Source organism: Hippoglossus hippoglossus, chromosome 11 (assembly GCF_009819705.1).
Source record: "Hippoglossus hippoglossus isolate fHipHip1 chromosome 11, fHipHip1.pri, whole genome shotgun sequence".
NCBI classification, from domain to species: domain Eukaryota; kingdom Metazoa; phylum Chordata; class Actinopteri; order Pleuronectiformes; family Pleuronectidae; genus Hippoglossus; species Hippoglossus hippoglossus.
The window spans coordinates 15,192,544-15,207,534 of NC_047161.1; the positions used below are offsets into that span (position 1 = coordinate 15,192,544).

At 42.6% G+C, this 14,991-nt stretch overlaps 1 protein-coding gene across 5 annotated transcripts in view; it reads left to right on the plus strand.

Moving 5' to 3' along the window:
* The window catches only part of kiaa1522 (KIAA1522 ortholog), a 36,054-nt gene that overhangs the window by 11,259 nt on the left and 9,804 nt on the right, over positions 1-14,991 (plus strand). The window contains exon 1 of one of the 5 annotated variants that reach the window (XM_034600433.1): positions 14,393-14,659. The exons of the other annotated variants lie outside the window; for them this stretch is intronic. Within the exon in view, the coding sequence (XP_034456324.1) occupies positions 14,602-14,659 (58 nt within the window). The 5' untranslated portion in view covers positions 14,393-14,601. Of the gene's footprint in view, positions 1-14,392; positions 14,660-14,991 lie in introns of those variants that run through there. 5 annotated transcript variants of the gene reach the window in all.

The following is a 14,991-nucleotide window of genomic DNA, read 5'->3' on the forward strand; positions in this document are numbered from 1 at the left end:
CTGACTTGTTATTGTCCGACCACTGTACCTGCAGGGGAAAACAGAGTGCTCTCCCACGCTGATCATTGTCCCTGAAGCAGCGAAAACCACCTGAATAACAGGTTTAACACAAGCTCACAATGACACAGACAGATTGTCAGATAACGCTGTGCTACTGAGATTTGTCTCTCTCAATAAAGCTGTTGATATTAATTTTTTTGAGCTGTTTTCTGTTAATTTTTTTAACACCGCACCCAGGACAACTTTAATCTTCCTTTTGTTCTTGTGCATCTAATTTCACTTTGTGCACTTATCATTTTACTGAAACTGCATATGATTTAATTACATTCTTTACTGCTGCTTGGTCAAAGACTGGCTCTAGGATTACTAATTAACATCCGTCCATTCCTTATCTATACTTCTTATCCTTTGAAGGTTTCAGGGGGGCCTGGGGCGAGAGGCAGGGGTGACGGGGGTTATCATAGGGCTGACATATAGAGACAAACATCCATCCACACCTACGGACAATTTTGAGTTGAATTAAGCCCAATCTGCATGTGTTTGGACAGGGGAAGGAAGTACCCACAGCAAACCCACACAGACAGGGAGATAACCTGCAAAACTCTGACTAATTCTAACCAATAACCTTCTTACTGTGACAATGGCAGTGTTAACCACCGTGCTACAAGACTAATAAACACCCAGTAGAAAATATTCCTTGGGAACACATGCTTTAAGTTTGATTTTAATTACATACAGAAAATCCAAAAAAGCTGAGTCAGTGAGGCAAAGTTTGCTTCAGGTTGAAATATATAAATCATTTGTTGAATGACAAACTGATGCTGAAAGAGCAATTTGCTCACGGACATCTGTGTTTCCTCTCTTCGTCAGACGGCCGCCATGGCCACATGGCCATTAGTCAGAGTTGGTGCATTAGAATATTACCCATGGAATTTATCTGCTTACAGTCAGTAGACAGCATGAAACATGAGTGACATTAGCTGGAGCTGAACAGCAATAACAATCAGGCCGAGTTCAATTCATGCAAGATTTCCATTTGACTGAAATTAGTCCCTGGTTACCATGGAAACAGTTGGCCCCACTGAATCTTTAGGGCTGTATGTTAATTGTATAGTCTTATGGTTAGATGGCATTTGTTTGTGTTGGTGTGTGTGTGTTTGTGTTGGTGTGTTTGTGTGTGTGTGTGTTTATGTAGAGAAAAGATGGTGGGTGCTCATAGTAGATAATTATTGTGTGAGCGTACACACATCTTGAACTAATTCTCTCTCAGGGTGGTCGATGGCCATGCGAGTGCGTGCAGCCGCCGTCTTCTGTTCTCCCGTATTCACCGACTCATTCATTGGGAGTTTATTCAGAAACCTGGGGTGTGAATGCATTCCCACATTCCAGACGATTTCCGTACGCATGGGCGCACATCCTGCACACAAACACACAACTTTGCACAGCATCACAAAATGTGGCTCAATGAGGCTTTTTCAAGATGACTGTCCCAAAGGAAAGCCAGATTGAGTTAGAGAGGAGTGCAATGTGTTGAATACCTTTGTACACATGTTCAGGTTGCTGCCATTCTGATCTAAGCTGACTTCATGTCGGCTTTATTTATGTCCCAGTAAATCGTAGTTAATGGATTAGAGGCAACAAGACACAGGCACGTACATGGTCTCTGTGCTGCAGCAGGAGGAAGCATGAACTACTTTCCTGAAATACTATGTGTCACCTCTGTGGTTTTGGTCACACCAAACCAGATCCCCTGCCTTGTGTCCTTCACGACACCCGAGGGGTTCTTCATGTTGAGAACACTTCACAGACTGAGAGACGACTGGCCGTCACACATGAGCTGCATCTCTTGATCTGTTTTTCCGTCAAGGTCATCCATGGGAGTGTTTGGTTCATTATCTCACGCCTCCTATTGGCTTTTGCTTGGTCACTGACCAGCTCATTTTACAAGAGGATGTGAGCATCCAAATGTGAAATGTTGTATTTAAGGATAATTTCCCTTCAGTTGACTAATAGATGAATCACGGAATCGCTCCAGCTGTAGCTGTAGCTACATTCTGGATAAATGTTCCTATTGGCAACTGCAAATGGGACTTTGACGCTTTAAAATGTTTCAATTTGAACTTTTTTTGACCCGGCATAATTACACTAACAACTCAAGAATCAATTAGTGTTGGATGCGTCTCACACAAACTGTTAAAAGGCACAATATGCTGTGTGGCTGAGACGCTGCCAGCTGAGCTCGAATGTCACAAAGACGCCTATTCATCTGGTGATGTGAGCACAGAGTGGCTACAGTGGAGATCAGCTCAGTATGAACTCACTTTACTGCATCCACAGGTGCTCAGTGACGCACAGACACACACACACACACACACACACACACACACACACACACACACACACACACACACACACACACACACACACACACACACACACACACACACACACACACACACACACACACAGGCTCTCCCTGCTGACATGCTTTCATTCCTTGGCTCTTTTGAAGTTTTATAAAATCATGCATTGCAGCTGATGGGTCTCCAGATGTTTCTTCTTACCTTCTTATAACTGTCCACCCTGCCTCATGGCTTTCATCACTGGTCTGTCTGGCCCAGTGTGTCTCCGCATTGAAATAAGCAGTCGAGTCAGAATGATCCCACTAATGAACCAATATTACTATGAACTAGAATTATTGGTTCACATATTGTTGAAATCAGGTCTTTCCTCCCTTCTTCTCATTCCTCTGAACTCCACTCTGTGCCCCCCACCTTTATCTCTTTGACCTTGGATCGTTGGCTTGTAATTCATCTTCCAGCATTCCGAAGGGAAGATATTTGCATTTGGACACAGCGAGATTTACACGGACTACGGAAAAATGGGGAAGAAATTGCGGCTTTATGGGCTGTGAAGGATTCGGTGGGTGAGGAAAAATGAAAACTGATGACATAATTAGAGAGGGATGATGGGAGGGAAGGTGAGTTTATTGGAGAGAATACAATAGAAAGAGAAGAAAGAGACATGAGCAGGTTGTGTAGCGCTCCGTATAATTCAAGAACAAGGCTGCCAGCGGATTTCCACCTCCATTTTCATTAGGACTGTCTCGTGCAGGGTGTGATGTCCCGTATTCCATTATTCTGCTGCTGGGTACGGCTCGCCTAAGCCTTTTGATTTCTGTAAGCGGGGCTAAGACGCTCTCTTCTTGGTCTTTCGTTTGAAGATCCCATTTAGCGCGTGCAACTGTCAAAGTCATGGACTCCCCGCAGAGAGCTTAGACACACAGCTGGATAAAGGGGGGGATGATTTTTCGCCTCTGCTATCTATCCCTCCTATACCTCGCCCCGTTACGTCTTCCATCCCTGATCTCACATGTTCTGATGCTGTTGCTCTTTGTGCAGCTCACTGCTCTCCTCCCCTTTTCATGGAGGCAAGTAATACCTGCACAAAAGTACATCTCAACAGTATATGTACTGCATATATCCTCCATTCTTTTCGTTTCCTTTCCACTCTCTTTCCTCCCACAAGACACGCAACATAAGGAGGAATGAGTGAGTGTTTCCTTAACCAACCTCTGCATTTACACGTTTCCCTTTCTAATTTCTCCTTTCTCTGTGCTGGCAGCTAAGTACTGAGACTTCGGTCTGTTTAAAGCCAGTGAGAACTCCTGTCATTCATCACGCCTCTCCTCCTTCCTGTGACATTAGGTTTCTCAGGACCTCAAGGGCAGTGCAGCCTGCCTGTTTTAATTGTCGTCGTCAATTCTTCACCTCTAACATCATGTTCTGGCCCGTTGCACCAAACTGTCGCACCGAAAGTGTTCTTTGAAGATGAAGGGAAGATCATTACCTCCCGCCTCCGTCCTGTCCTCTCATGCCCTTCAGCAGTGGGAACTTTAGTTTTCTTCCTCTTTAAATGAAAGGGCGATTTTGGCAGCATGCAATTGTGGTTCGTCTGCATGCTCTTGTCCTAAACGTGGCATCGGAAATGTTTTAGTCATCGGAGGGCTTCTCTAAAACACTTTTCAAGTTAGGATCATTCCATCTAAACGATCCACAGCCCTTTAGCAAGTCTCATGCATGTAGAAGCAAAGTGTAGTATTTGTAAGTTTGCAGTTTTATGACCTGACCCAAATTTACCTTAAGCTGCCACTGGGAAGGAATTCCTGTTTTGAGGATCAGGGCTGAGCTCATTATTCATTTTTAAAAATTATCCAGTTACCACCTGAGGCAGTTATCCAGTTAACACCTCATTATCTTATTTTCTTTCACCATAACCCTCAGATTAATTAAAGCTGCATTAGCAAAAATGCAATGGATCAAATGACTCTGCTCAACCTTTTATTTCTGCAGAGCCTTTCAGCGTCTCTCAGCTCATTGCTTTGATTCACACACTTTCCAGCAGCAGCAGCTGTTTTCAGAGAAAAAGTTATAGCAAAGCCACTGAACATCGTTCACATCGACAGTTTTAGACCAGCGGGTGAACATGGAGGAGTATTTACCAATCAATCAATGTAGTTTTAAGTTTAAGAAGTACATCTTGAATGAATGTTTCCAATATCATGTGACGGGGGAAGTAATGAACTCTTTTGTTGTGTTAAAGTTGTGTCCCTGGACTTTGTGCTTGAACAACAATCATTTCATGTACGATTTCAACACAACAGTGGACGTGACCATGTGTACAAGCGATGTCGCTGCTCAAATCTCCTGCAGCCTTAGCGTATCGGAGTGATCTCACCGTCTCCAGTATTAAAAGGGCTCAGTGTTTGGACTGCTCTGTACTGGGGCTCAGTCCAGTGGCTTCCTGCATCACCAGCAAAATTGAATTAAAGCACCAAATCATACCATTAAACAGCACATACACAGAGAGAGGGAGACCTGTTTGTGACCTTGCTATTCAATGGTGAATATTTCAATTATAGACATGGCTTGGATTTGATGTTTATCATTTTCGAAATAAGGACAAACCCCTCTTTTATTGCTCTCGGCAGGCTTCTCTTCCCCACATCACTGTGTCCAATCTGTAATTTGAAGCTTGTGACAGTCTTAGCTAAGCATGTCCTTCCTGCTGATGGACAAGAAAGTGATATCAAACCTCAGATTAAACTTCACTGAAACTGAGTTATCCCTCCGTCAAAGGGGCTTTTATTCTGGCACTGATAAAAATAAACCTGGTTTGATAGGCTGCTATAATCACTTTCTGACGTAGGTCCTGGCTCGGATTAGAGAGCCAGGAGTGAAACATAATGTTTGGATGAACTTTGCCATCAAATCAGGAGTGTTTACAAATAATTCACCAGTGACACAACAAAAATACTTCCTGTATTTATGAATTATTACTTAAGATGTTTATTTATTATTAATTTAAGATGTTTTCCCTAAAAATATCATTTTTATCAACGTCAAAAAAGCTCCAGAATGAGCATTTTAATCAGCAGTAAAATTCTCACTTGTATCCCATATTCAACACTGGAATTCTTTCAGGTATATTAGCTGCAGCTTTTGATGTAGAATGAGATGTGTACCCGTGTAGCTGTACTGTCACACATGTAAATCTCCCTTGAAATAACTGCCGACCTCTTAAATAATAAATAAATAGGAATAGGAACTTTGGACTCAAGGAAGGGACAATACGGGTCAATAACTCTGTCATCTTAAACCTGTGCAGCCTCTTGTTTTGACACTCAAATTGTTTACTAGTAATCCAAGTCATTTCTAACCTAAAACTTTTTCTTGCAAAGCATGGTTTACAAACACTGTATCTCTGATCATCATTTTTTCAAGATCAAACTCTCCCATACAGAACCTCCCTTATATGATACTGTAGAATCATTTCACCAGCATTTACCTATAGATGAAGAGTAAGTAGAAGCACATTTCAAATGGATCTGTCAGCATATACATGCAATCAATCAGTATAATGCTCTGGGGATGCCAGCCACATCTATCGTTAAACTCATTAACTTTACATCTTACTGATTTCAGGAGACGTTGGACTCATGTAGGCAAAGAGGCCACGCTGGCGAGCCGTGTGTCTGTGCCAAGCAGATGGTGCCGAGCCAGAGCCAGACCCAGCCTCTTTTTTTTGTTCTTCAACATTTGGCTGCGAGTTTACTCAAACACGCTGTCGTCTTTTCACACGAATTTACAAGTGTTTTCAGACTGATTCAGTCAAAATAGTTTAGACTTGTTTACGGAAGAGAGGCTTAGGGTTTAGTTCACTGGCCGCGCATAATGGGATTTCGCTGAGGAGGAGTGGCGAGGAAGAGTGCGACACTAATGAAGGAGCACATTTGCCAGAATGAGTTGTTGTTTTCTGTGGGCAGGACAAGAACATGCACGACCCGCGCACACTCACACACAGCTCTCAATCACTTTAACTCACTTACACACATTGTAGCACTTATATCAACACAAACGCTAATACTGTCACTGCTTGTGTGTGTGTGTGTGTGTGTGTGTGTGTGTGTGTGTGTGTGTGTGTTTGTTTGTTACATGTGTACTTTGTATTGAAAACAGACTACTTCTGTTCAGGCCTAATGTGTCTGGCGTGATTTGGATGACACACACGGTCAAACAAACCTAGAGTTGTCACTTTGTCTCCTCGCTTGCACTTCCCTGCTCAGCACTCGGCAGACAAATTGTTTTTCATCTGAACTCTGCTCCTCCCTTTTCATCAGCATATTTGATAATGATAATGATGAGGATGATGATGAGGATGATGCAAAGCATCAACATTTCCATGGTGACAGAGCAAGCACTTCATTCTGGCTGCTCAGTTATATTTTCCAGTGTTTAACAGCTTCTATATCCAGTCCCCAGTGTCCCAGCAGTAAGTGGCTGAATCACATGTGATTATTCCATCAGAGTTAACTGAGTCCATGTATAGACAAGAACAAGGGATGATTGTCTCACAGAGAAGACCACGTCTGGAAATCTCTACAATCTCAAGAGATTTGTGTGAAAGGATAAAATGACATGTTGCTCACAAGGAAAGTCAAATATACTCAAACAATATACACGTTCTGATTGGCTGATGTGGCCAGACCAGAATGTGACATTTTGTATTTGTATTATTGTAAATTAGAAAAAGTCCAGGAGGTTTGGAGTTGTAACAGGTGCTAAACATGAGAGATTTTTTTTTCTCATCCTTGTCTTCATCTCAGTGGTAGTTTATGGTGATATGCCTCATCAGTAGGCCAATTATAAAGTGACAGCCAGGTAATGGTTAGCTTAGCTTAGCATTAAGACTGAAAGACAGGGAAGACATAACCCACAGTAAAAGCACAATTTTTAAATTTTGATCACTTTACAAATTAAATAAATTAGATCAAATGTGTTAAGTTTCAATGTGATAATAAAAGTGGATTTTGTTATTTTTGGACTGAGTCAGATGAGCTGGCTCCTCCTGTTTCCAGTCTTAATGCTAAGGTAAGTTGGTAAGTGGCTGCTGGGTCAACTATTAGTCTTCTCAAGTTTGGTGAGAAAGTGAAAAAGAAAATTTCCCCAAATTCTGATTAACTTCTTAACCTGATATCACAGACCAGAATGTGACTTAGTGCAAAACTTAGACTTGAGACCGTTTACAGGAAGAACTTTAAAAATTAAGAATCTTTTGCAGAAATTGTCCTGTGTGTCTGAAATGTCCTGTGTGTCTGACATTTCTGTAAAGGGATGTATAGGTCCGACAGAGGAATCGGACTTGAGGGCATCAGGCCTGTCCTGTCCTGCTTGGAGATGAGCCTGTGCAGGAACTGTAGGTCTCTCATTAACTCATCAATCATACTAAATGAGCCCATTAACCATTAGGGAGACAGGGTCTCATATAACCTGCAGCACTTTCTATTTTCAGCTGTTGCCTGTGGACTCTATATCTTCCTGTTGCACAAAAAACACCTTCACAAACCATGTTTGTGTTGCATAAATTAATGTATTGTGTTTGTTTTACTGCAAATGTTCTCTGTCTCTGTGACTCTGTATTAGAAATACTTTATTAATGAGTGGAGATAGTTTCTTTTGTTTCTGTCAGTTTGCTTTACACTCTTTCTGGCAGTTTTGTCTGGAAGCCTTTGTATCTCCCAGTACCCTCTAATTTCCCAGGGTCACCCAGGGGACTCATATGCTCACTCCCACACACCAGTTGGCAACAAATAATCTTATTATCTTGTTTTGAGTCTGTTTATGGATGCACTGGACAGTGGGTCAACTGTGTCTTCCCTGTGAGGCAGCCATATCTGTGCGAGTGTTTACAGAGCCCTCAGCTTGGCTCTCAAAAAGCTTTTAAGTTGGAACGACAAGCATCAAAAACGGCTCATCTTCCTCCAGGAAAAATACCCACAATCCCCTTATCATGTTGTGAGAGAGAAGAAGAGAGGCAGAGTGAGAGATGGATAATTACAAAAAGAGTGACTGTTGCTATTTTTAATCGCAGTGCTGCTGCAGCTAAGTTTAGCTTTGTGTTTGTGTGTCATTGCAGAGTGTAAGCTCGGGTTTACAACCTGCTCCAGGTTCGGGCCAAGAACTACAGCAAATACAGGAGTGATCTCTGATGAAGAAATGAGACACTAGGGTTAGGTTAGGTTAGGTTAGGTTAGGTTAGGTTAGGTTAGGTTAGGTGAGGTTAGGTTAGGTGAGGTGAGGTTAACTAAGGTAGGTTCGGTCTGGACATTTTCTGCAGTTTGACACCAGCGTCGGACGTTATCACCAAAACCTCTTGAATCTCGTCTTTCCAAGTCAACATTTTTTAACACCTGTTTTTCATCCTTAGACATTTATATTCTTTCAGTTTTGCATCAGTCGTAGGTTAGAAACGTCATCAACACACCAACTTACCGACAATTTCCTGCTGTTTTCTCACATTGACATTTTCCAGACATTTTCTTTGGGGCTGGCAGCAAAAGTTCTGGAAAATGTCCACAGCTAAATGCATGTCTGAAAGCAGTTATACAGTACAATCTGAACCATCACCAGTTTAGATTATGCTGAATGCAGCTCTGCAATGACCTGTCCAGGGTGTACCCCACCTCTCACTGAATATCAGCTGGGAATGGCTCCAGCCCCCTACATCCCCCCATTAATAAGCAGTATAGGTAATGAATGGATGAATGCAGTGATGTTTTAAACAGCACTAACAACTGTGCCACTTGTAATTCTGTGTTAGGATCAGTTGTCTGATGGTCTGCATCACTTTGATACTTGTATTTATTGTATCTATGTGCTGAGCACCCATTTACACAAATGCACCACATAACCTGACAGTTACTTTACTCTGTAATTTAACACCACCCCCTCCTTATTTTCCTGTTTCCTGTGTCCCTCTTCAGTCACCTTCCTCCACCGTGTTGGATTGTTGTTACAAGTTAGCATTTTCTTTTTATGCGCTATCCACTACCATTAGCTCTCATCAGATAAATACAGTGAGTTATGAGCCTTATCTCAATTTTTCCCCATATTAGTCTCTGAGCAGGCCACCTTAACAGACCGAGAGATACTATCATAACATGATACAGGATGCGTGAAATATTCCACTGGCTGTGTACATGGAGGATGGAGGTTAGCCTGCATCCTGCACCACCCGGTTAATACTACACCACCCAATGTAGAGAGGCTCGTAAGTCAAGTCCACCACAGCGGTCATAGAATACAAATCAGGGGAGAAGCAATGAGCTGAATAATGGTACCTGTTTGTGTGAGTGTGTGTGTGTGTGTGTGAGTGCGTGTGCGTGTGCGTGTGTGTTTGGTGATTGGAGGTTTATTGCTGGTCACATTTTAACCCTCTCTTCCTGTACTCTGGCAGTTTCATTACCTTCGTCTACAGGGATGGAAAGAGCGACTGGGAGAGAAAGAAACTGCGGCAAATCATCAGTGGTCAGCAGACAAAGACACCGCTGTTTACCTGCTGATATCACTACAGATGCTGTTGTCTAAACCCATTTTAAATAATGTCGGGGAAATTGTATATTTTGATCCGACCTGTTACCCACAATTACCTGACCCGTCATCTGTGATTAAATACACATGCTACATACACAGTCACTCACATCACATGGATTGTGGCCTCCTCATCCTCCTGTTGTGGTGGAAGAGTTGTGTAAGAAAAGTAGAAAAGTATCTGTGAAGAATTGTCGCAGCACCTTTGCGTATTCAACAGTGGCCATTTTTTGTCATAATGTGATCCATTTTGATGCAGTAGCTAGTTTGGTGTCTGTAGTTATTTGAGTAGAAGTGAAGGGGTCAAAGGTGGTGTTGTAGACTGTCATAATACAACAAATCCTAGCAGCTGACTAGGTTTCATATGAGATAGTAAAGGTTTTGCACAATCATACCATTTTCTAATTCCTCCAGAGAAAAAAAAACACATTTTCCACCCCCTGTCCCTGCCTCCCCACGTGTCCCCACTGTTTGTTTCTAATGACCCCATGTACCTATTGAAACACACACCCACTAATGTATACACATGGTGGCTGTTTTCAAGTTTAGCCGGCCAGGAAGTGGAAACCCTGTAACTGCTCATGGTCCAGTGGCCTCTGTGTCAGTGAGGCTATGACAAAGGCAGAGCAGCTCTCTCTCTCTCTGTTTACCTCCTTCCTCTCCTGAACAGTAAGTGGGGGGTGAGTTGAGGACATGAGATGAGCTAATGCTCATCATGTGGTTACAGTATTACATTTTCCACTAAGTGTGTGTGTGTGAGTGTGTGTGTGTGTGTATTAGCGTCAGGGTTGAGGCTTGGTCAGTCCACTGGGAGTCATATTTTACATTTAGCTGCTCTGTGTCTGACATCAGTCCGAGCCGGGCCTGTGTATCTACAGTAAACATCCTCATCAGATTTTGCAGCCTCATACTTGAATTGATGTAGCACTATTGTAGAGCAAGAAGTTAATATGGGTGTGTATGAGCAATGACAGTGTTGATATGGATCAGTGTTTCTATGAGAACTCTCCTCAGAGAGATGAGGTCTTTCTTTGTCTGGTCTGGTAAAACTGATAAATTTGCCTTTTATTAAATGGTCAGCATCTTATATGAAGTCATTTCTGTCCAGATTTTAAAATGGGTGTGGTGGGTTACACATTACTCATAAAAAACTTAGATGTATAATGTCATCTGTGGCTGTGGAGGAGGTTTCCAAAGGTAGAACAAATAACTCTGAGCTGGAGCCAGAGACATTGTGGGATGGAGCCTTGGTGGAGTAACACATCAGGTTTTCTTTTCTTGGACTGTTTTTACTGAAAGTAATCAGCAATCTTTTCATCAATCAGGAAGCAAATTGTTTCCAAAAGTCTCTGTTTCCATACTACAGTGTAGCCCCGGAGGTTTCAAACCAAAACGAGACCAGCAGCGTTTCCAAAGTTCTCCTCAGCAGATGTGATGCATTTTAAATCGAAAATGTATTAGTGTGGATGCAGCTGAAGACTGTTGAAGAGAAGCTCTGTGAGGTTTGAAAGAAGTGGGCATCTAGGAGGCTTCAGGAGCTCTAACATCAGATTCCATTGAGTTACATAATGATGGCTGTAGTTGACCCACACATGGGACCAAAAGTAACGATATAGTATCCACCTCTCCTACACTGACTTTCTCTATTCCCTTTTTAAAGTGTCTTTTATGAGCCTTTTATTAAGGGAGTGTATTATGAATGGAAAGTTTTGTGTTCTGCCACTTAAGAGAGAAAAATGGAGAAAGCACAAAATAATCTGGCATGAAAACAAAAGAATACAGATGCAAATTGTTGCTTTTATTGTACCACATACAGTTTAAATGTGGCTACACAAAGATTCCAGGAAATCCACAACATGAGATGTGAATCAGTGAAAGAGAACGGTACATTCAATTATTACCATTATTATTTATTTGAACTGTGGCTCTAACTAATGAGCCGTATATTTTCATGGTCTGTTCGTCAACAGGCTGTTTGACCTGGTCACAATTCGTCTATTCTCGTTTTAGGTGAATTTTGATATTATCTTTGGCGTTACACAGAAACTGTGGAGGTTAAAGTGTGAGTTTTAGGAATCTACTTTAGCATGATGTTATCATATGTTACTTTCTTCTGTTCTCATGCCCTGTGTTATTTTGCTTCTGCTGTGGAATGGTTTGTTGTGCACACTGAATCAAAGGCATTTGAAACCCCTCGCTTCCCTCTGCCCTCTCCCCCAAGACCAGATGGTGTCTCTTAGAGCCATCTAATGAATATTGATATGAGGGGTCTTGGTTAACAACAGGGGGGGTACAGATGCCACCCCAGAGACCCCCAAAATTGGCATTTAGTAAAGGTCTGCTTTGAGGGGACTGGGTGTGGATGGATTTAGTTTTGGAGAAAGGGAGTATTTGGATCTTAAAGGGCCACATCACCACGAAACAAAGAGGTTTTCTCATGCACATAAGCTCCCACATGTCCCACATTGGTCCACCGTCTCACAGAAATTAATATGGATTAGGAGATGATGAATATGAGTCGATGATGAATATGAGTCGCCTGAGTGACGTCATCCAGAGGATCCTTTAAGATTTGCCGTGGTTTTAGAATGTAGTAAGACTGACGGACGGAGAGGAGGAGTGCTGATAGAGGGAAAACCATCAAGGAGCAAGGGAGTGTAAGATGAAGAGATGGACAGGTTAAGCTACTGGCAGCATTAAGCCTCTGGCAGGGCTCCAATGTCTAAAGCTGCTCTCCTGAAGGCCTCAGCTGAGCTCAGCCCTGGCTGACCAGGAGGCTGAACCACCGCCAGCACCCTGGGCCGGTCAGTCTGATCTCTGGACACTGGGGCGGAGATTTCTTCACTGAAGAAGGGTTTTCTAATGCCGCTTCAGTTTTCAAGTGCCAGGAGTCCTGTGTTGGTGCAGCATGAGTAAAAGTAATCGTGTTGCTGCCCTCCAGCTGGTCCGGGTGCATGCAGGCCAGCTGTAGCCCCCTGCTGCCACTTTATTGGGAATAAATACCCATTCAGAGCGCAAGTGGATCAAAGTGCTGATGCTGCTGCGCCAGGGAAATAATCCTGGGACACAACACCAGTTTGTATGTTTGGCACTGAATAGACTTTTTCACTTTTTTTCTTCCAAACCCTTGTTGTAGTTCATACCCTCTGCAATTTGGCAGGAAACATTAGTAGGGGCGTTGAATTTATCCACACACACACACCATTAGAGATGATGAAGTGAGGCTATGTCAGCTATTTATAACTCAAACTAGACCTCTGTGGCTGTAAGGCTAAGGAGCAGGCAGGAAGAGAAAGGCAGAAGAAGGGAGAGATGTGAAGGAGGGGAGATTGGCAGGGACAACGGGGTGAGGAAGATCCCTCGAGAAAGTGATGCATGCGATGCAGAAGAGGGTGAGAAGAACAGTGCATTGGATGGGTTGTTTTAGCTTTTTCACTGTGAGGACGCAACCTCTGCTGTCAAACGCAGCCCCTGTGGCACTCACATGAAGAGACAGGGCGTCAGACGGATGCACGCTGCTGAAGGCTTTAATTAGGGAGGAGACAATGACAAATAGAACTTTATAAGCCTCAACTACATCAGGAAGTGGAAGTTGGAAGCGTTGGCAGGGAACACAAAGAGGTGTGTATTTCTTTAAATTATCATATTGAGGACATAGTTATGAAAAACATTTACATCTTTGTACTAGAATGGCACTCAATGGAGCACAAGCCTTCACCAAGGCCCATCTGTCCCCTTAAATTAAATCAAGCTCCACCAAATTTCGCTCACTCAGAGATATCAGTTCGCTATATATGTCTAATATTTTTCATCAAGATTCACTTATTATTTGCCTCCTGATCCGGATGCACACCAAAATGTTTTGCCTTCTTCCCTGGCCTATATCGCATCCTTTCACCAAGTTTTGTGGTAATCCATCCAGTAATTTTTGCATAATCCTGCTAACAAACAAACAAATGCCAAGGAAAACATAACCTCCTTGGCAGATGTTTACATCAAGATATACAGTGTATCTTCCATATTAACCTAAGTGTTGTCGTGCTGAACCAAAACAAACAGAAACCAATGGGGAAAACCCATCAATTTATTTTTTTTCCCAACTACCATCTCAAATGGCTCTAAAAATTTATTTTAACCTAAAAATATAAGCAAATATATATTATATAAGCACAATTGTGTTTGTCTTTGTTGAGAGACGTGGGGATGGATGCCTCCTGAAAGCCAAACTTTTGACAGCCGTTCTGCTGGTGAGGGGTTTTCTTCCCTTGACAAAAAGAGGGAATTGCAAAGAGAAAGAGCCACCGTGAGCGACAGAGCAAAATAGAGAGAGAGACGGGGAGGGAGAACAGAGGGGGGAGGGTATCAGACTCAGGGATAAGGCAGCTGGGACAGGCTGCTTTGGCTGGAAGCAGATCTAATTGTGCACATGTCCTTCCCAAGTCACCCACACACTGAGCGGGGGGAGAGGAGAGCTTCTCGTTCCTGATCATCCTCAGTCATCCTCAGACTTTCTGCTTTATTTTTTAATAATTTTTCTGTCCTTGGACGTTCAGAGCATCAGGATCTTCACTGTGACATATTTCCTCACAAGTGACACAAGGAGGACTGTAGGATTCTGCTTTTATTGATCACAATCTTTTTACCTTCCACCTGCTATGGCACTAGTGTAGGCATGGTGGTCTACTTGAGGAAGAGCATCCACTCTCTGCTGTCTGTCTTCAAGAAGAAGGGTGAGTGCTGACTCACGTGGAGGAATCTGTCAGCCTGTGGCTTTAGTGTGCTGACAGAAATGAGCGCTGGTGAATGTGACGTTAATACTCGCTGTCATGGTTGGTTTATAGTTTGTTGACTTTTTCCACGCTCAAGAAACTTTGCTTGTGCTGTTGAGGCTACATGAGGTGATCCATTGGTTGTGTGTTTTTATTATAATATTATGTTATTTGCAGATTTCTTGTGTCGGTCATTGTGTCTGTCTCACACAAACATATGCACATACACTGACATGCAAGAATTAGCCTTGAGTGCAATTATGTGGTCCTCTCTAATGAGATAATGAGCTTAA